At 35.8% G+C, this 19,420-nt stretch overlaps 2 protein-coding genes across 14 annotated transcripts in view; both read right to left on the reverse strand.

Moving 5' to 3' along the window:
- LOC127861490 (single-stranded DNA-binding protein 3-like) overlaps window positions 1-19,420 on the reverse strand; it is a 479,133-nt gene that overhangs the window by 76,544 nt on the left and 383,169 nt on the right. The window lies entirely within an intron of this gene.
- Window positions 6,572-19,420, reverse strand: part of LOC127861493 (ELAV-like protein 1) — a 56,208-nt gene continuing 43,359 nt past the window's right edge. For 9 of the 10 annotated variants that reach the window (XM_052400040.1, XM_052400039.1, XM_052400032.1 and 6 more), the window contains 2 exons: window positions 17,920-18,154; window positions 6,572-15,396 (listed from right to left, as the gene is read on the reverse strand). In XM_052400040.1, coding sequence (XP_052256000.1) covers window positions 15,051-15,396; window positions 17,920-18,154 — 581 coding nt within the window. In that variant the 3' untranslated portion in view covers window positions 6,572-15,050. The remainder of the gene's footprint in view (window positions 15,397-17,919; window positions 18,155-19,420) is intronic. The other variant, XR_008040243.1, reaches the window with a different exon arrangement.

Genomic DNA, 19,420 nt, shown 5'->3' on the forward strand with positions numbered 1-19,420 from the left:
TATGAAGATATGGCTGTTCGAAAGCGATGCACCCCGTTTTGGGCTGATTTTGAGTTGCATACCTTGTTATATATATATTTGATAGTGAAATATTTTTTTTTTTTTCAGAAAAGTTAATTTTTCGTTATAATATGATTATTTATCATTCAAAATGATGTTTTCACTAATTAATATCATAGCCACACGCTAACCACCTGTGATGTAAGTACCTTCATTTTATACACACAGAGCAACAAAAACAGCAAAAAACTACGCATTTTACGAATGCTAACATGTTTTGATTAACACGTCATGCGCCATATGTACCATAATGATTCCCGTTGAAAATGCACCGGTGAATCAACATAAAAACAAATATTTTGTTGAAAATGAGGGCGTAGAGGTATAATAAACACAAAAAACACAACATGTTACTGTCCTATTCTGTGTTATACACTAGTATCGGGGCAAATATAAAACGGCTCGGCATGCCTCGCGGTTATTTTGTTTTATGAATCACTTGATATATAGATAGATACTAAATAACAGTGAAGTTACCTATAATTGTCTTTCTATACATCGTGGACAAATTTTAATGTTAACTTGGTGATTGTTAGTTTTAAAAGTTTTAAAATGGTAGGACTCGTATATAATTGAATTTACTAAATTGTATCGTTGTCTTTAAGCGCGACAACTCAGGACAAATGTGTTTGTTTCCTTGACGATTTCCTCCCTTAGTTTAAAGACTGTTTCAAAAAAAGTTTGGATTATAAATGTAATGAGCACAAACCTGCGTTTAATTGTTTCTGTTTTTTAATTCTAAACGCGTGTATACATGCATAGGCGTTTACAACGAAACATATTGGCGTGAATTACTTTTAGTTGGTCAATCAATAAACAGAAAAAAATAATCTTAATTGACTTTTGTTAGCTGTTTCAGTTACTGCAGCCACGGTTGTTAGTTGCAACCACAGTTGGTCTGTTTCTCCGCGTAGTTTCAGTTTTTATTATACAAGGGATATGAACTAATAAATGTAAGTAAATAAAAACATGTGAGAGAACCAGTTTTATAAATAGATATTTGTAATAAGTTTAACTATACGGTTTGCAAACAGTATTTCGAGCCCTGACACACTCATAATTCCCAATAACCAAAATGTGGACACTTGGAATTTTACGAAAACTTTTTGATCAATGTCATGATTACGTATATCTATAAATTTCATAATCGTCACAATGACGTCTTTCCGCAATTGAGTTATAGATTTTTTCGTTTGTGGGTCGTTTCCGATAGATCGCTATAAATGATTTTACGCAAACAGAATATGTATAAATATTTTATTTGCTTCCACCAGTCATAAAGGCTCTCATGTCTAGCTTTTACCATGCTGCGCGAACATGTTTGACTTTATGTCGCTTCTACACGCAGAAGTCAATCAGTCGGGTCGTATCTGATCGATCGATCCGGAGCGAGCATGCATGTGCAATCTAAATTACTTGATTGGTTGTTGCGTTATACGACACTAAACTGTTGGTCACATCGACATGATCGAATTGGTTCAGACGCAAGCAGAAAAAAGCACGCTTTTGAGTTCGCAAGACAAACCCAAAGCAAACGTTTAAAATGAATGTGTGCACTACGCTTCGGCGAACGATTAACGCACAATAGTTCAGTATAAAGATACAGTAGATCTTGCGTACAGTGCGTTTAACGTGCGTTCATCGTGCTTCATATGCACGACAGTCACAAGGCCTACGTGTATTATGCGGGCGTTTATAAAACAAGAGAGCCTGAAAGGCTCAAAGTCGCTCACCTGAGATAACAAGATATTATTGAGACAAATCTTCTGACCAAGTTTCATGAAGATCGGAAAATAAATGTGGCCTCTGGAGTGTTTACAAGGTTTTACTATAGCCATATAAGGAAAAATGCCCCGCCCCCTGGCAGCCATGTTTTTCAACCAACAGGCATCATTTTTGAACTCGTCCAAGATATTATCGGGATGAATTTTCTGACCAAGTTTCATAAAGAAAGGACAGTAAATGTGGCCTCTAGAGTGTTAACACGATTTTACTATAGCCATATAAGGAAAAATGCCCCGCCCCTTGGAAGCCATGTTTTTCAAGCAAACATAATTATTTTCAAATTCATCCAAGATATCATTGAGACCAATCTTTTGACCAAATTTCATGAAGATTGGACAATATAATTATGTGGCCTCTAGAGTGTTAACAAGGTTTTACTATAGCCATATAAAGCCATATAAGGAAAAATGCCCCGCCCCTGGTGGCCATGTTTTTAAAGCAACCAAAACCATTTTCGAACTCATCCAAGATATCATTTGGGACAAATCTTCTGACCAAGTTTTATGATGATCGGAAAATAAATGTGACTTCTAGAGTGTAAACAAGGTTTAACTATAGCCATGTAAGGAAAAATGCCCCGCCCCCGTGGTGGCCATGTTTTTCAACCAACCGGCATCATGTTTGAACTCGTCCAAGATATTATTGGGATGAATCTTCTGACCGAGTTTCATGAAGATCAGACAATAAATGTTGCCTCTAGAGTGTTAACAGGGCAAATGTTGACGCCGCACAACGCACAACGGACGACGCACGACGGACAAAAGGCGATCACAAAAGCTCATCATGAGCACGTTGTGCTCAGGTGAGCTAAAAATGCTCCGGTGGTCGCGCATTTGACGCCGTGTATTTGTACATTCATCGCAGCTTCCATTGTGTTAAAGCCGACGCAATTAATTGTAACTCAGCAACTTTCCTGCGATTGCCGGAAGTAATCCGGTTCAGATATGAAATCAACGCAAGTAAGTCGCACGGTGCCGGCAACGGCGTCGTACGTCGACGCGTGAAAAGTCTGAGTCAAACACCTCTTACGACCTCTTAAGACGTCAGAGTAACTTCCAAGTAAAACACCTTTAGTTCGAGGCATAGTAGATCCATCAACTTAGTCCCAGACCCATATACTGGCAAGCTCGGATGGACACAGCAATCCCGGATCGTCCCGGACCTTGATCATTTAGACCTTTTTACATATGTTTTTAGCTTGGACGGTCTTTCAAGACCATCACACGGTATTTAAATTGACCAACCCGTACCAACACTGACAGTCCCGGCAGCAACACTCAATCAATAAGGCGCTCACACAGACTGTCCCGTACCGACACGGCAGGGATACGGATAGCCACGTATAAACACGGACCAATACGTCATCTACACAGACCATCCCGGCCCTACACTGCAACAATAAGGACAATAACGACAGCGATGCAGACCAAACACAATTTGCCCTGGACCGACAATAATTTATATAAAAGCCAATTGATATTCGGTGATTCAATCCATTCGGCTTTCCGGTTAGCGCAATGGTTTGTACACCCCAGTTCGATTTCCGTTCCCATCAGCATGCGAATTCGGTTGGTCGTCACCATACCTGAAATGTGAGGTTTCCTCCGGATACCCCGGCCTCCTCCTACAGCACCCAGATATTCTGGCTTCCTCCAACAGCACCCGGATACTCTAGTCTCCTCCAACAGCACCCAGATACCCCCGGCCTCCTCCAACAGCACCTGGATATTCCGCTTCCTGCATCAGCACCTGGATATTCCAGCTTCCTCCAACAGCACCCGGATACTCCGGTCTCCTCCAACAGCACCTGGATACTCTGGTCTCCTCCAACAGCACCCGGATACTCCGGTCTCTTCCAACAGCACCCGGATACTCTGGTCTCCTCTAACAGCACCGGATACTCCGGCTTCTTCCAACAGCACCCATATATTCCGGCTTCCTCCAACAGCACCCGAATATTCCGGTCTCCTCCAACAGCACCCAGATACTCCAGCTTCCTCCAACAGCACCAGGAAATTCCGGCCTCTTCCAACAGCACCTGGATACTCCGGTCTCCTCCAACAGCACCCGGATACTCCGGTCTCCTCCAACAGCACCTGGATATTCCGGCTTCCTCCAACAACACCCGGATACTCCGGTCTCCTCCAGCAGCACCCAGATACTCCAGCTTCTGCAAACAGCAACCGGATACTCCGGTCTCCTCCAACAGCACCCGGATACTCCGGTCTCCTCCAACAGCACCTGGATATTCCGGCTTCCTCTAACAGCACCCGGATACTCAGGTCTCCTCCAACAGTAACCGGATACTCCGGTCTCCTCCAGCAGCACCCGGATACTCCGGTCTCCTCCAACAGCAACTGGATACTCCGGTCTCCTCCAACAGCACCCGAAAACTCCGGTCTCCTCCAATAGCAACCGGATACTCTGGTCTCCTCCAACAGCACCCGGATACTCCGGCTTCTTCCAACAGCACAAGACCACACAAATTTTAAAATATTGAATTAAAAAAAATCTGGAAATAGAGAACCCTGTGTTGCATACGAAGAGCAGAAGAAACAAAAAAAACTCGACAAATTATACAGACCTCTTGACTTCAAAAGCAGCAGAGCTTAATATGGAGTCCGGGCCTATGTTGACGACCTGGTACGAAAGCGTCAGTCCGTAAGACATGAAGAGAGGCTCAGCAACAAAAGACATGGCTTTAGGCCAAACTTCCTAATGCAGAACTTGTGTCCCTGGCGGCTCACATGGCGAGAGGAAATGGCATATCAGCATGAAGTGTGAGTGTACATTTATATAACTCATGTGATTTTTGTCATTTTTTATTTATTACACTATGTTAGTTTTATCCTGTCAATTGCAATATTTACTGCCGGATAATGGGGTGAAGGATAAACTAAGTTACCTGTTTATACGGTAGTTGACACGAGACTTGTGTATTGCCTATATCACATGCCGGAACTAACTGCCGGGAAATGACGAATGCTATGGAGTTTTATCAACGTTATTATGTTTTATTCATGACAAGAAATGCTTGAAATAAAGAATAAAACCACAAAATGGAAGCATCAGGATAAACAGAATAGATGGTTAGTTTCTTGGATGGAGACAGTTTGTTGGACTCGGCTATCCGGATAAAATTCCTACGCCTTACACGAATAACTACCCCCATGCAACACACTAACCACCTATTCTCTATGTAGTTAATACCATGAAATTACATTGTGTTTTACTGAAATGGGTTCCCGGACTTTCAAGGACGCGCACGGACAACAAAGGCATAAATTCGGAAGCTACACGGACCATCCCGAATGCTGCAATCGTCCCGAATGAACACGGCAGTTTTGAACTTCCCAAAACTGCCGTGTTGGTCTCTCAGAGCCCCAAGGACATTCCCGCACCTACAAGGATCGACACGGGGCTACACGGTTCACTTGCAAGATATGATCCGGAATCTATATGGAACTGGGGCTCTAAGCGCTTGAGTAAATATCAGATGCGTCACTTGCGATCGAGGAAAGAACGCCCGGTCAATGCGTTGCGAGCATGTTTTCGGCAAAATCTCAGTGTAAGGTCGACCACGGCTAAAAGGAGCCACCATTGTTATACCAAATACACACAATATTCGGAGTTCACGAACATCTTTGCACAAGACTGTATTACCAGGTTTAATGTCAGTGCATGATACTGAACGAACTTATGGTAAGTCAAAGAAAAAAAATAATATTACCCTTCATTCCATCGTCTTTAATTTTAGAACCATGTTTGTAGTAAATTCAATATGCGTAATTTTTGTTAGTGAAATATTACTAAGTCCAAATAAATACAGTCCCAGGTGCTTATTCGAGCATTTTATGGATAATCATGTGATAAAGAACTGGCCTTGTTGAGTAAATCAATGAATCATCCGAGTTTCATACACACGCACGTTATATAAACGTCTTCAGCGGACCAGTTCTCTGCATCTTTACCTTCAACAAAACGCTTTTTATTGGCACAATGGCTGCGAGGCTGTATATGATGACATTCAAAGTAAACCTTCCACAAAGAGACCCCATAATAAATAGTGCTGTTCGTGAGACCCCTTAATTAGTAGTGCTGTTCGTACCCACCGGTATATAATGGTAGATATATGCTACTGATATAAGATCTTAAATCTGTCTCGCTACAAGCCTGTGTCGACACACTCAGAGTGAGACAGAAAAGGATATAATTTAGTCACTTGGAAACGTTCTCCGATATAGGCTGGATTTTGGAGAAAAAAAACACAACACATAAATGAACAAGATGTGTTTGTGAAACACTATGTACCCCCATATAATTGACCTGACCGTTCACCACTCAAAATGTGCAGCTTCGTGAGATATGCATGCATGCCAAATATCAAGCTGCTATCTTCAATATTGCAAAAGTTATGGCCAATGTTAAAGTTTGACGCAAACAAACCAACATACAGCGCAAAAACAATTTGTCCCCCAGTATAGACTGGGGGACATAAAAGCCAAGCCGACTACTTTAAAATCCGTTCAATGTTCACACGGTGGGTCAGCATTGATGTTTTTTATAAAGACACAATATGGATGACCGGATAACAGCTATTGCAAGAATGGCACTGTAAACCCTGGTAGATTATGCATTGGTTGTAACAGTGTCAGTTTCCGCGTGCTGGAAAAAAACTTGTTGTTGTCTCTTAAGTTAAGACCATTTACTACAAAGAGAGAAACCATTGAATTTATGTAGTTTTTATTAATTGTTTTCACATGTAAAAAGTACAAATACAGCATACACGTTTTGAGAACTATGTAAGTATAACTATGGCCAGCTTGAATGTAAAAGGTTAAGACAATCTTGAGCTTACATGCTTTGAACAAGTAATATGGGGCGAGGTAAATGTTTAAGGACATGTGTTTTCATATGAAAGTCTCCAAAAAAATTACATAATTTTTAACAAGTATATAAATTTAGGAGAAAATGTCAGCCACAAAAAACATTATGATATAGGAAAAAGATTTAAAAAAAAAATGTTGCTACAAAACGGCGAACAAGTGCCAAAGTAAAGGTATGCAATTCAACCAATATCATTAATCTTCAACTAGTATTTGACAGAACTGTTTGGCCCCTTCAAAATTTCTCCAATAAATATTAGTTCAATGTACGCCTAAAACTAGGATAAATTACAAAACCATGGTGGTAAAATCAATCTTTACACATATAAGTAACTTAACAAAAACAACAACAGACTTGGCAGAGATCTAAGAATTCACATAAAACTTAATACTGGATATACTATTTACATGCTTACCTTGTCATCAAAACACCTCTTACTCAGTACTTTATATCGACCAGGTCAATAAAAATCTAATCTGGTGATGACAAGACATCATCCAAAAGTATAAAAGGTTTTAAAAGGAAAATTAAAATATAAAAAGAACATTATCCTCTCTGCCAATCCTGTTGTTCCCAGAGCTTCTGGATTTCAAGACACATCTATCAATGACAGAAGGCTACAGTAACAACAAAGCCCATACGAGAAAGCATACTAAAGCATAATATTAAAACTATTACTGAACAAACATAGAACATTGGACATAGCCTCTGGTTTCTAACACTTACTGAGTCACAGAATACAGAGCTGCACCATTTCTAACAAAAATAGAAGCCGTGTCATACCAAAATGGGTCTTATGTGGCCCATGTAGCTCAAGAACAGCCTAGACAGTCTCGTAGGTTTGACATGAGCTACCCTGTCCACTATAGACATTTTAGGTTTCATTCTCCCACTAGCACAGTCTGGTCTGGAGCTTCCCTGTCCACTATAGACATTTTAGGTTTCGTTCTCCCAATAGCACAGTCTGGTCTGGAGCTACCCTGTCCACTATAGACATTTTAGGTTTCATTCTCCCACTAGCAGTCTGGTCTGGAGCTACCCTGTCTGCTATAGTCATTTTAGGTTTCCTTCTCCCACTAGCACAGTCTGGTCTGGAGCTACCCTGTCCACTATAGTCATTTTAGGTTACGTTCTCCCACTAGCACAGTCTGGTCTGGAGCTACCCTGTCCACTAGTCATTTTAGGTTTCATTCTCCCACTATCACAGTCTGGTCTGGAGCTACATTGACCTAATATTGCTTAAGACCCATTTTCACAAACATGGCTCATATATATTGCGATTAATCTTGCATTAATACCACATAGAATCATGACCAAACAAGAGTACAACAAACACTGACACTCATTTCTGTATTCAGATTTAACTGAATATTACTTATATCAAGTGTAATTTGAAAAATCCCTTAGTTTAAATTCTTCCATCCCAATATAAATAACAAAACATTACATTAAAAATATACTATGCAAAGTCTGTCATGATTTAATGTTTTGTAATTCTTATAATTTAACAACATTCAGTGTTTTTGCCTATTTGTATCATGACATGGATAACAGCAATACATATTAGAATCTTAAACAATTGAAATGATTCCGAAATCACATTTTCAATAATTTATTTAAACAACTGATTGTATGAAAAAATGCAAATTCAACTATATACATATTAAGAATGGATTTCTTACATTCAGTATTAACAACATTCAGTGTTTTTACCTATTTGTATCATGACATGGATAACAGCAATACATATTAGAATCTTAAACAATTGAAATGATTCCGAAATCACATTTTCAATAATTTATTTAAACAACTGATTGTATGGAAAAATGCAAATTCAACTATATACATATTAAGAATGGATTTCTTACATTCAGTATTATTTTTAAAGTACAGAAAACAAATCTTACAATACTTAACCATACAGAAAGATTCTGGAAGAAATTCTATTCACAACACGTTTACAATACCCAGACTATGTCCAATATGGAATGAAAATTGAAACTTTGAAGGATTGAAAAGAATATTACCATTATAATCAAAAGAGAAAATTGAAACAAGAAACTTTTAACAATAAACTGGACAAAAAGTAAGACAAAATGACGAACTATAATCAACTGCTAATCAAATAACGCATGGTGAACATAATTAATAAAAAAAAATGGGAACATCCACACATTCAGGTTGTATTGCTTTACTTTTAACAATACAACTAGTCTCTGTCAAACACTGTGAAGGTGATAACAAAACAGACCCTTGAAATACATTCATAAAATCAAAATTACAAATCATTAACATCATTTGCTTAATGGTTGTCCATGATGTATAACAGATAATCGCTAAAAATATACATAGTGTCATTTAAGAAGCGCAGGACAAACATCCAATCATAACCTTGGTTGTCTTTGAAAAACAACTTTAATACCATAGAAAGACTTCTCAACATTATTGCTTAGGAACACACATGGAAGAATCTTCAGAGATATTGATTAACCATAGCAATTCACAGAATGATGGAATAAATCTAGGAATCAGACTGCAATGCAAGATTTCTCCCATCGCTCACTGACAAATATATATGTGCCCTGGGCCCGTATTTACCAACCCATTCTATGAATTTAAAATATAGAATAGACATAGACCCAAGTAGAATACGTTCAGGCTTAAAATATACAGGCCATTAATTTTGCTTCTTTCATAAATAAATTGTTCTAAAATGTTTCAAGAATGTTCTTAAATTTTAGAAGTCCTTACAATTCGTTGAATTCGAGCTAAAGCTATCAATACTGACTTTTATTGAAATCTCTGTGAAATATGTTCATGAATTTTCAAACTGATTCATAAAAGATTTTGTCAGCTGTCAAGCAGGAATACATTGATTGTAAACTCTTTTAAATAGTGCTAATTGTGAACCATTTAACGCTTGTGGAATGATGGGAACACATGTCATAAGTTTGGTGGAAAGAAAATCAAGAGGAAAGCACTGGACAGGCCAACATGCTCCCAACACACTTAAGCAATCAATAAAATAACTTTCTGATGTATCGTTTTGAGATTGTATCGACTTGACTAAGGCAGAATTATATTATGTGGTTTATTAAATCTAACATGGCAAACCAATTAGATGTCAAATAATTACAAATTAAATTATGCTATTTTACATGCAGCATCTTTCCTATCAAATCTCATTTAAATGTCACAAAACATAACAATTACTCTTCGGTATAAACACATTCTCTGGAATAATATGCATTCCCATATTATATTTGATGATAACTGTACAAAGGTGTGTTCAATATGTCCAATGGCTCAATGACTTGTTTTTTTTCTCCACAAAACAAGCAAATATCTATTAATTACTTTCCCCAAACAGGTCGACACATTAATGCATAGCAGTCCTTTAAAATGGAATTTTTAAAACATGTTAACAAGCACACCTTCAAATGCCCTGATTTACAAACAGCATAACTCAAAGAATTAATTTAAAACAATTTGTCAAATACCCATATATACTCTTAATCCCTTGGGGCCTTACATTTTCGCAGAGAGGGTCACTAATTGAGTAGTATTCTCTTGTTCGTTTACATAAATACCATATGGAAAACATTAATATGCAATTGTGTACTCAATCGTGATATTATGTCTTTTAAAGGTTAACAAAGCCTTAAGCCCTTCCTACATTTTTGGTTCCATGCAATTATGTTTATAAATAAGGCATTTTTTGAATGGCTTTCAAAACTGGTAAGAAAGCATTTAGAAGGGAATATTTGTTTTTTAAATAAGCAGCCTAAAAGGTTTAACACAGATTTAAGTAGGACTATATCTGGAATCAACTATCAACAACAATAAGAAATGTTTTAAAATATAAGAAAGAGTACCTTTGAATCAAGATCCCCTTCCAAGAGAACACATACTCATGTCAATGAACACATATTCCAAAATAGTATTATATATGATGTAAAATTGCATATTTAAGTTATTAAATGGTTAGAAAAATTGAACATTGTAAAATGTAGTTCAACAAACAGCATCATAGTGTAAAAATGTTCAAACACTAAAGTAATAATACAAAGCAGTTTGTTTTAAGGTAAATTCACCTAAAAATATTGATTTCCTAAATGGCTATCCAAAAGCCATTTTACGACTAGGCTACATCAAGAAATTATAATTCGGTAGAATCTTTTAGCTGTAATCGGACCTCAAGACAGATAATTAACGTCCCTATCTTTGCAGAGGAAATAAGCTCATAACCTGAAGACACTTAAAGTGAATTAGTTCGAAGGAGCCAACAATGATAACGATATTTACATCACTCTATTATAACTTCATGAATGAACATTTATAATTTACCTATACATGTATGTTCACCCCCTAATGAGCAGTTTGTTCAATTTGTTATTTTTTGCTCATTTAACTTTATCTGCTACATAAAATAAATGGTATCTTCATACATTTATGCTGTTTGACGCTTTCATAAAAATATAGTACATGCCCTGTTATGAGTATAAAATATGTCTTTACTTACTTATCTTAATTGGTAAATATTAACTCGTTTGTGCAAGCTAGGAATAATATTTCTAGGTTAACACATACAATTAACTTATAGGTAAATACAAATGGTCATGTCCTCAAAAAGTTTCACATGCTCAAGCAATCTAGCATTCATTATACGGAATGTATTTAGTAAAAGTTACAGAAAAGTTGATATGAGCATTAAATATTCATCATAGTAAGAAAGACAAACAGGGAACTTTTACGCAAATGTGTAACTTCTTTACATGGGTACAGATATTGCTTGCCACCCAAGTTTGTACATGTATTGTTTTCTGCTGACATATGATATTTGAAAAGATCTAAAATGGAAGAACTCTCAAATGATAATAACATCATGTTTACACATGAACACAAAAATGTAATTATAAAAAACTGATCTAAGTTTCTTTTTTAAGTTCAATTATGTGCCAGTGTTTAATACAAAATCAGCAGCATTTACACCTGGCATCACTTTTTCTTGGTGTGTACAAAAATGTTTAAATTATGCATAAATACCAGTTTACATGCACACTATCGGAGTAGTGAATTAGAATTACCGTTAATAAAAAAGGCTTTCATAATAGTGCCATTTATCATGCAAATTTTGTAAATTCTTCCAAAGTCCAAAATAATGCTTATCATGAATCATCAGCCAATTAAAACAACACATTCTAATGGAAATGAAGAAAACGACACCCAAGAAAACTAGCATAAACCAACAGACATTTGGTTACAAAAGATATGATAATCCACAGGAATGAGTGATGTTCATGAGCAAACACAACACAAAATTGCTTAGAAATGTGGTGTACAAAAGAGAAAAAGGATCTTTAAATTTTGTGCAAGAACTTGGAGCTGTAAAACCCACAAAAGTAATTTGTGTGCTTGTTTTTCAGTTTCTTACTTTCCAATGTTTAGTAGTTCAAGGACATGGCAGACATAAATCATGGCAATCACATGCTCTGTTAAGAACCAGGCCATTATTGGAGCCTCTTTCTGGGAAAACTGGGCTGTGCATTTCACACAGGCTGTTCAGGGACATCACTTAATGTGCATTTCACACAGGCTATTAAGGGACATCACTTTTAAGTTTTTATGATTTTTGTTTAAGAAAGTCTCATCCAGACAAAATTCAAGAGTCATCCATGATGAGACTGTGCAGACTTTATATGCATTAAGGCCAGTTTTCCCAAAACAAAGTTCATTAAATATAGCTTGCACATCCAGTCAAAGAATGTACTTAAATATGTGATTTATTAATCTGAAATAAGGCAAAATCTACAAAGACATTTTGAAAAATGATTTTTTTTTGTGCAAATATTTGCCAGAAAAAATCTTAGTTACTAATAATAACTTACAGCTATGAAGATCATATGCCTTACTGCCTATGTTTAATCATAGACGCAAAAAAACACAATAAAGATTGGGAATAACGGATGAACAGATAATGAAATCAACAAACTCAGAATGTATCAAAGCATTTTCTAACTGTGGAAGCAAATTTATTGACAGCTTTCATTACACATAAAAAAAGATTATATTTTCTGGCAGAAGGTCAAACTAAAGACAACAAAAGTTATGATTGAATGCCTGTAAATCAGTAAAAACAGAACTAAAATACACAGTTCAACACAGATATAATTAAAGTAAAATCACAACATAAAAAGCCTCACAACACAAGAGTATATAAATAAATCAAAGAGAAAAAAAGTGAACACAATAAAATGCTAGACAGAAAAAAATTGGTGTAAAGAAATTTCTCCTGTTATACCAGGGGACATTTTAGGTTTTTATTTCAAAATATATAATATTCAGCACGCAAATTCATTAAACTTAGATAGCAAATTCATGTTTGGAACATCTATACTTGAACATTTCTTGAAAATAAAACTACACATAGTCCTATTTTTATTGGGAAGAAGCAAATAGATAAAAATCGATTTGTTATTACAACTGAACTTATGATTTACTGCCATTGATTTTCATAGGATGGTTAATTTCAATTTCAGAAGTTGGTATTTTCTTTTTTAATTTCACTGAAGCATTTAGATGGAATTAAATGCACACTTTAAAAGCCACAATGTTCACATTCCTGAATGCAAATTTCATTTTAAGAAACCAATAAAAATCTATGAACTAACCCATTCACATGTGCAAGGAAAGAATAATCTGTCAACACCAAAAATCATATTGTTACTTACAGATCTTGAAATTCTTAACTAATTGGTCATTTTTACGCTAATTAAATTATCACGAAACAATATTCAATAACAAATTTCAGCTAACCAAATATAAAACTGATCTTACTTTTTAAAAGAGAAATGTGCATAGTATATTTGAAAGAACTCGATAAAGGGTTTACATTCAAAATTGAACTGAGTTTCCACACTTAAATGTTCTTTGATACAACCACAGATCCAAATAGAACAAAATCTAAGAAAGTAACGTAAGCATATGAAAAAATCAACCGCAACCACCATAAATAAGAGGAAACAATCAAAATCATCAGTGAAACGTTTTCACCAAAAAAGTTATAGTACTCAATTCACCCAAAAAATAAATAATAATCCTGTTTAAATAAAATCAAAAGTATTGTAAACTGGCTGACAATAAATTCTTCTTGGTTTTAGAAACCAATGAATTATGTATACAATTAAATTTATACAATAACAATATTAAAACTTTGGTTTATTATTCTAAACCTGTATTGTGACAATGTGTGCGAGACATTTCAAGGATTGTACTGGGTATAAAGGCGAGAGTCCCAACACGTGAGTGACATATGAGCCTCACTATGAGAAAAAAGGGCTAATTGCATGTACACAAAGTATTGCCCCAGATAAGACTGTGCAGTCTTTATACACAAAGTATTGCCCCAGATAAGACTGTGCGGTCTTTGTACACAAAGTATTGCCCCAGATAAGACTGTGCAGTCTTTATACACAAAGTATTGCCCCAGATAAGACTGTGCGGTCTTTGTACACAAAGTATTGCCCCAGATAAGACTGTGCAGTCTTTATACACAAAGTATTGCCCCAGATAAGACTGTGCAGTCTTTATACACAAAGTATTGCCCCAGATAAGACTGCACAGTCTTATCAGGTACGACACTTTCCAATCAAATGGTATTTTTTCTTTAAAGGATGTCTGTTCAAATTCCAGTTAGAAAATTGTTCAAATTAATTTCCAAGAGCCAAATTAAATATATACAATTTTGAAGTTTTACAATCTTCAATACAAGTTCACCAGTCTGTCACTGGTGGGCGAGATTACTGCAGCCCATTACCTGACAGATAGTATAAGTATGTGATTGGGAAACCATGTTACCCTGAGCAAACGTCATGGAGAGTGGTCACAAAATATACAAATACACAAGCTCAGTTTTGAACACATTTGAAACTGATACCAAAGTGTCTGTTCAAAATCCTTGAAATATTTCATAAAATTCAACAATACTGTTTTTAGATATTTCAAAACAGCAACAAAATTTACATTTGTAAACAGCACATAATTGGATTTCTGTTAGGTGATATTTTCAAAAACAATATATAAATATATAAAAGTTGCTATGGAAACGTTAACTTCTCATTACCATGGATACAAGATTTATTGCACTATTTAACGAGATTCAACACACTCTTGAGAATTATTATTGTACCAGATATATTTTGAAAGCAAATTCTTGACTAGAAAACGTCCATGGTAACAAAAACATCATTCTATTAGCAACAATTATAAACACTTCAATGCCCCATTCTTGACTAGACATCGTACAGTCCAGAACATAGTCACATCATTTTCATCTTGTTGGTCTTGAAGGAGACTTGCAGCACCCTGTTGCCGAGGGCGAAGCCGTTGAGACTCTGTATAGCCATCAGGGCCTCGTCGTAGTTTGTCATGGTAACAAACCCAAATCCCTTGCATTTTTGGGTCTGGAAATCACGTATCACCTTGACACTCTGCACAGCGCCAAACGGTCCAAACAGCTGCCACAGGACATTCTCCTCTGTTTCGGGTGCCAGGTTGTACACGAAGATGCACCAGCCTGCGCCGGATATGGCTGTGTTAGGGGTTGCTGTGCTAGACGGGAGGAGTGTAGTGGAGCCCAGGAGGCTGCTCTCCAGCGGGGAGTACCTGCAACATACACTGGACCTTGTCACCGTGGTGACAGATATCCCTTTCCCATTCAGAAGGAAAATGAAAATGGCTATATGTGATCAGCTACTCAGCAGTATCTTAGGGTCGAAAATGAAGCCTTAACAATTTGAAATTATTAAGAAAAGTTTTCAATTGAATTGTTATTTTCTAGGGGACTACAAATGGTCAAAATGCATATCTCAACTGTAAAGGATTTGCCCCCAAACCCATATGTTGTGATATGTAGCAACTTGTAATAAAAAGATTGGGTCTTCTGACAGATATATTTCCATGATGAACCAAGTTTATTCCCTCTTCCTAATTGTAGGAGTTCTGAAACCTGCATGTTCTCTAATGTCTGCAAAAGTTTATTTTTTATCATGCAACAAAGGATGGTTAAATCATTTAGGCATGTTAGTTCAGTAGAACAATAAGTCAATATAATTACCTCTGTAAAAGATTGTTTTGTGTTATTTTTACATAATAACTAATTAACTACTGGATATTCATGTGAACCAAAAGAGGAAAGTATTAAAGAATAATTCTTGGTAAAATGTTCATCTTAAAATACCTGCCACACGAAGAAATGTGATATTTTTGACAGAAATCTGAATCACTTAAATTAAGAATATCTCTTTATTTAATCACAGAAAATGTAATGGAATTCACATTTAAAACTCAGTAATACAAAATAAGCCATTTACTTAAGGTATCTGTTCAACGATCACAAGAAAATCTGATAATATGTTGTTATTCCCTGTTGCCCTAGCAACTGAAGCAGTAATAAAACTAATAATTTTGTGATGTTCTTGAAAGCCATTTACACTATTACACAGATACCTTGCAGCAGATTTCAAAACTTGAATCATGTGAGATGAACTGGTGCTAATGTAATGATTATACAAAACTAATTAAAAGATTCTCAAAATGATGTAGAACAAAGTGATGTGGAGAAAATAACCAAATTCTTCAAAGCCATTTTAAAAGCTTCAACACATTTATTTTTATAAGAGAATAGTTATTTAAATAGTCATCAATTAAAAACATAAAAATATAGTTAATATGTTGTCATTTATTTCAAAAAATCTTCTTTTAAGGCAACAGTAACTTCAGCATTTGTTCGTTTTTAAAGGGGATTTTCAGTTTTCAACCACGGTCAGTTAACAAACTCACTCACTCACATGGGGATGCTCAACCACAACAAAAGATGTATTTTTCAGTAACATTTTGGCAATCAAAAGTCGGAATTCAGTAGAAAGTACACAAATCAAGCCCTCATATTTTTAATTTGCATGAAATCCTTGATTCTTAGCATAAAATAACATTAACCCAAAAAATATTGATCAGACATTTGTTAGGCTTCTATGTATGAGTAGTTCCAGTCCAGTTATATCATTCACATAAAATCCAAAGTAAACCCCTGGTGGCTCAGCCATGATAGACTGAATCAATATTGAAATGTGATATTCCCTTTGAAAGTTATCATCTCTTCCATGTAGAAGATTTCTTCAAATGACTTAATGTTTATTTGCTGTCTCTGCTCCCATGCCAAAAACTATTGGGCTTTGGTCTGTTCTCATTTGTAGTCTCATATTAATTATCATCCATGTTGACCTGTCGAATTACTTCAATTTAAGTCCCAATAAGTTACCATGATGAATACAAAAGTATTAATATCAAAACTGTGTTGAGAAAAAAAAAAACAACTTCTAGACATGTAATTACATTGTAACATCATTCTTAACAACTAAGAGTTGATATGAATTTTCATAAATACCATATTTGTTAAAATTGTTGTCTTTAACTGAAAAAGTGGCATTAAAAACAAATATTTTTATAAAATCTAATTCCTTATTTTCAGCAAAATCTGTAAAAGCAATTTTTTACAAATAAATTATTTTAAAACTCAGAAAACAAGACATATGTTTGCCTGAAAACTCTGCTTGTGTCACAAACATGCTTTTTATGGCCAAATATGACTTTTGACCCAAAAGCTATCCTTGTCCTTTGACGTAATGAGACAGGTGATGCCAGCAATATCAAGTCTCCTCATAGATGTCAAAATTGCATGATGAATAACAAAGTTACAATCCAGACAAGCTGCTAAATGGCCAAATTTGAGCTTTGATCTCTTATGTGCAACCTTGACCTTTGCAGTAGGAAGACTAGTGTAACACACAACTTATTTTATATCATAATCAATAAATGGAGACGTTATGGAAAATACACAAAAAATCAAACTAACTAATAGACTGGTACCTTCTCCCTTCTTCGAAGAATGTCATACATATTACATCATGTATATTAAGCTTAAAAAGATTGATTGTTCACAGAAGATAACTTGTAATTAAAATAAACAGTTCAATCAATCAATCCCAATTTTCTACTACTACTTCAGACTAAGAAAATATTACAAGTCTGCCTTTCTTAACCTTGTGGATTTCAACTAAGTTTGATCATTGCATAACGCCCTCATTTTCCCAAAGACCAACTTTCAGTACATCAGTTAGATAAACCAACCTGAAGCGACCAGAAGATGGATGATGTATTGGTCCAAGGAACCGCCGGGTTGGGGACAGATAGGAGGCCAGTGCGAGTGTGGGCAGGGCATTCTTGTTCGAGCTGGGAGAGTTGGCAAACTTCACTGTGATTGGCTCTGTTGCACCCTCGGGGATGGTTCCGTTCAGCTTCTGAATGGCGCGTTCTGCCTCGTTCCGCTGGTCAAACCGTATGAAACCGACGCCTTTTGAGAGTCCTGCAAGAATACATAGGTAAATGTTCATGGGTTTAGGATTTCAGAGAATGTTTATGGGCATCAGTTGTACAAAAATTATTAAGTTATCCGTATCAAGCAATTAAATGAGGTAATTGTGTTTTTTATCAGATGAATGAAAAACAAATTGCACTCCTTAAAACTATTTTTTTCATTTAAAAGTACTCATTATTGTTAAATCACATCTCTTTTGTTGCAAGATGTAGTATTGATACTTAAACTTAATAACATATTTTGGCCAATTAAACTGCAACATTTTGCTCTAAGTCACCATTATTTTTGGGATAATTAACAATTAGCCCAATGAAAACCCTTGCCTAAGATCTTCAATTAAGGCCAACCATATGTGCTTCATAAATGTAGGTCATTGGAAGCCACTCATGTAATATCCATGAATGTTCTCCACTAATGATCATGTAATCATTGCATAGCCACAGTGATGAAGAAATGGCTCAATTTCACATAGGTAGGCTTTTCTACAATGCTTCAGGCAGTCTCTATTATCTCAGCAGGGCAAAACACAGCATCTTATGTGATTGTTTTCAAACCCAAAATACCTAAATAAAACATAGAAGTGTTTGCGCTTGCTATACCTTATGTTTCCTACTTTTTGCCAATAAGCTGAAGTAGGCAGTCTGAAGGTAACTCTTTCATACTTATGCCAAGGGTTGGTCTTACCAACACATTTAATTATGTCTTGCTTTTTACTGGTGCAAACAGCAATATTCGCTTTGATCGAATCAATAATTCAGTACCCTAACCACAGAAATTGTATTAGATACCATGCGGAATCTCCTGATATTTTATTCAACATGGCACATGCATTTGGCATCTGCCGTATAATAAACCCTCTTTTACACCCAGCCAGCATGGTTTTATGCCTCATGTCTTTTCGATGGTCATAGATTCCAATCAAAGCATTAAAAAATTGACACGTGCTAATACATTCTCTATAAACCGTTTAAGACATGCATATTTTAGAACCCAACAATTTAATATGATATCAGAACGTTACTTTGCAGTTTTAAAATTATTGCTTTGCTAGATTGTTATTAAGTATGAAATCGCATTTGAAATATATGAATTTTCAGCAATTGCACTTCTGTCATAAAACAAAGAGTATGACATAAATAACTAAGATTTCAAGAAAACAACAACAACAACATAATATCATTCTGAAAAATAATATGCAAGAAGATATACTTGCAGAATCATCAAAAGTCAACAAGAGGGCCACGATGGCCTTTT

This window comes from Dreissena polymorpha, chromosome 16, assembly GCF_020536995.1.
Source record: "Dreissena polymorpha isolate Duluth1 chromosome 16, UMN_Dpol_1.0, whole genome shotgun sequence".
Taxonomy (NCBI): Eukaryota; Metazoa; Mollusca; class Bivalvia; order Myida; family Dreissenidae; genus Dreissena; species Dreissena polymorpha.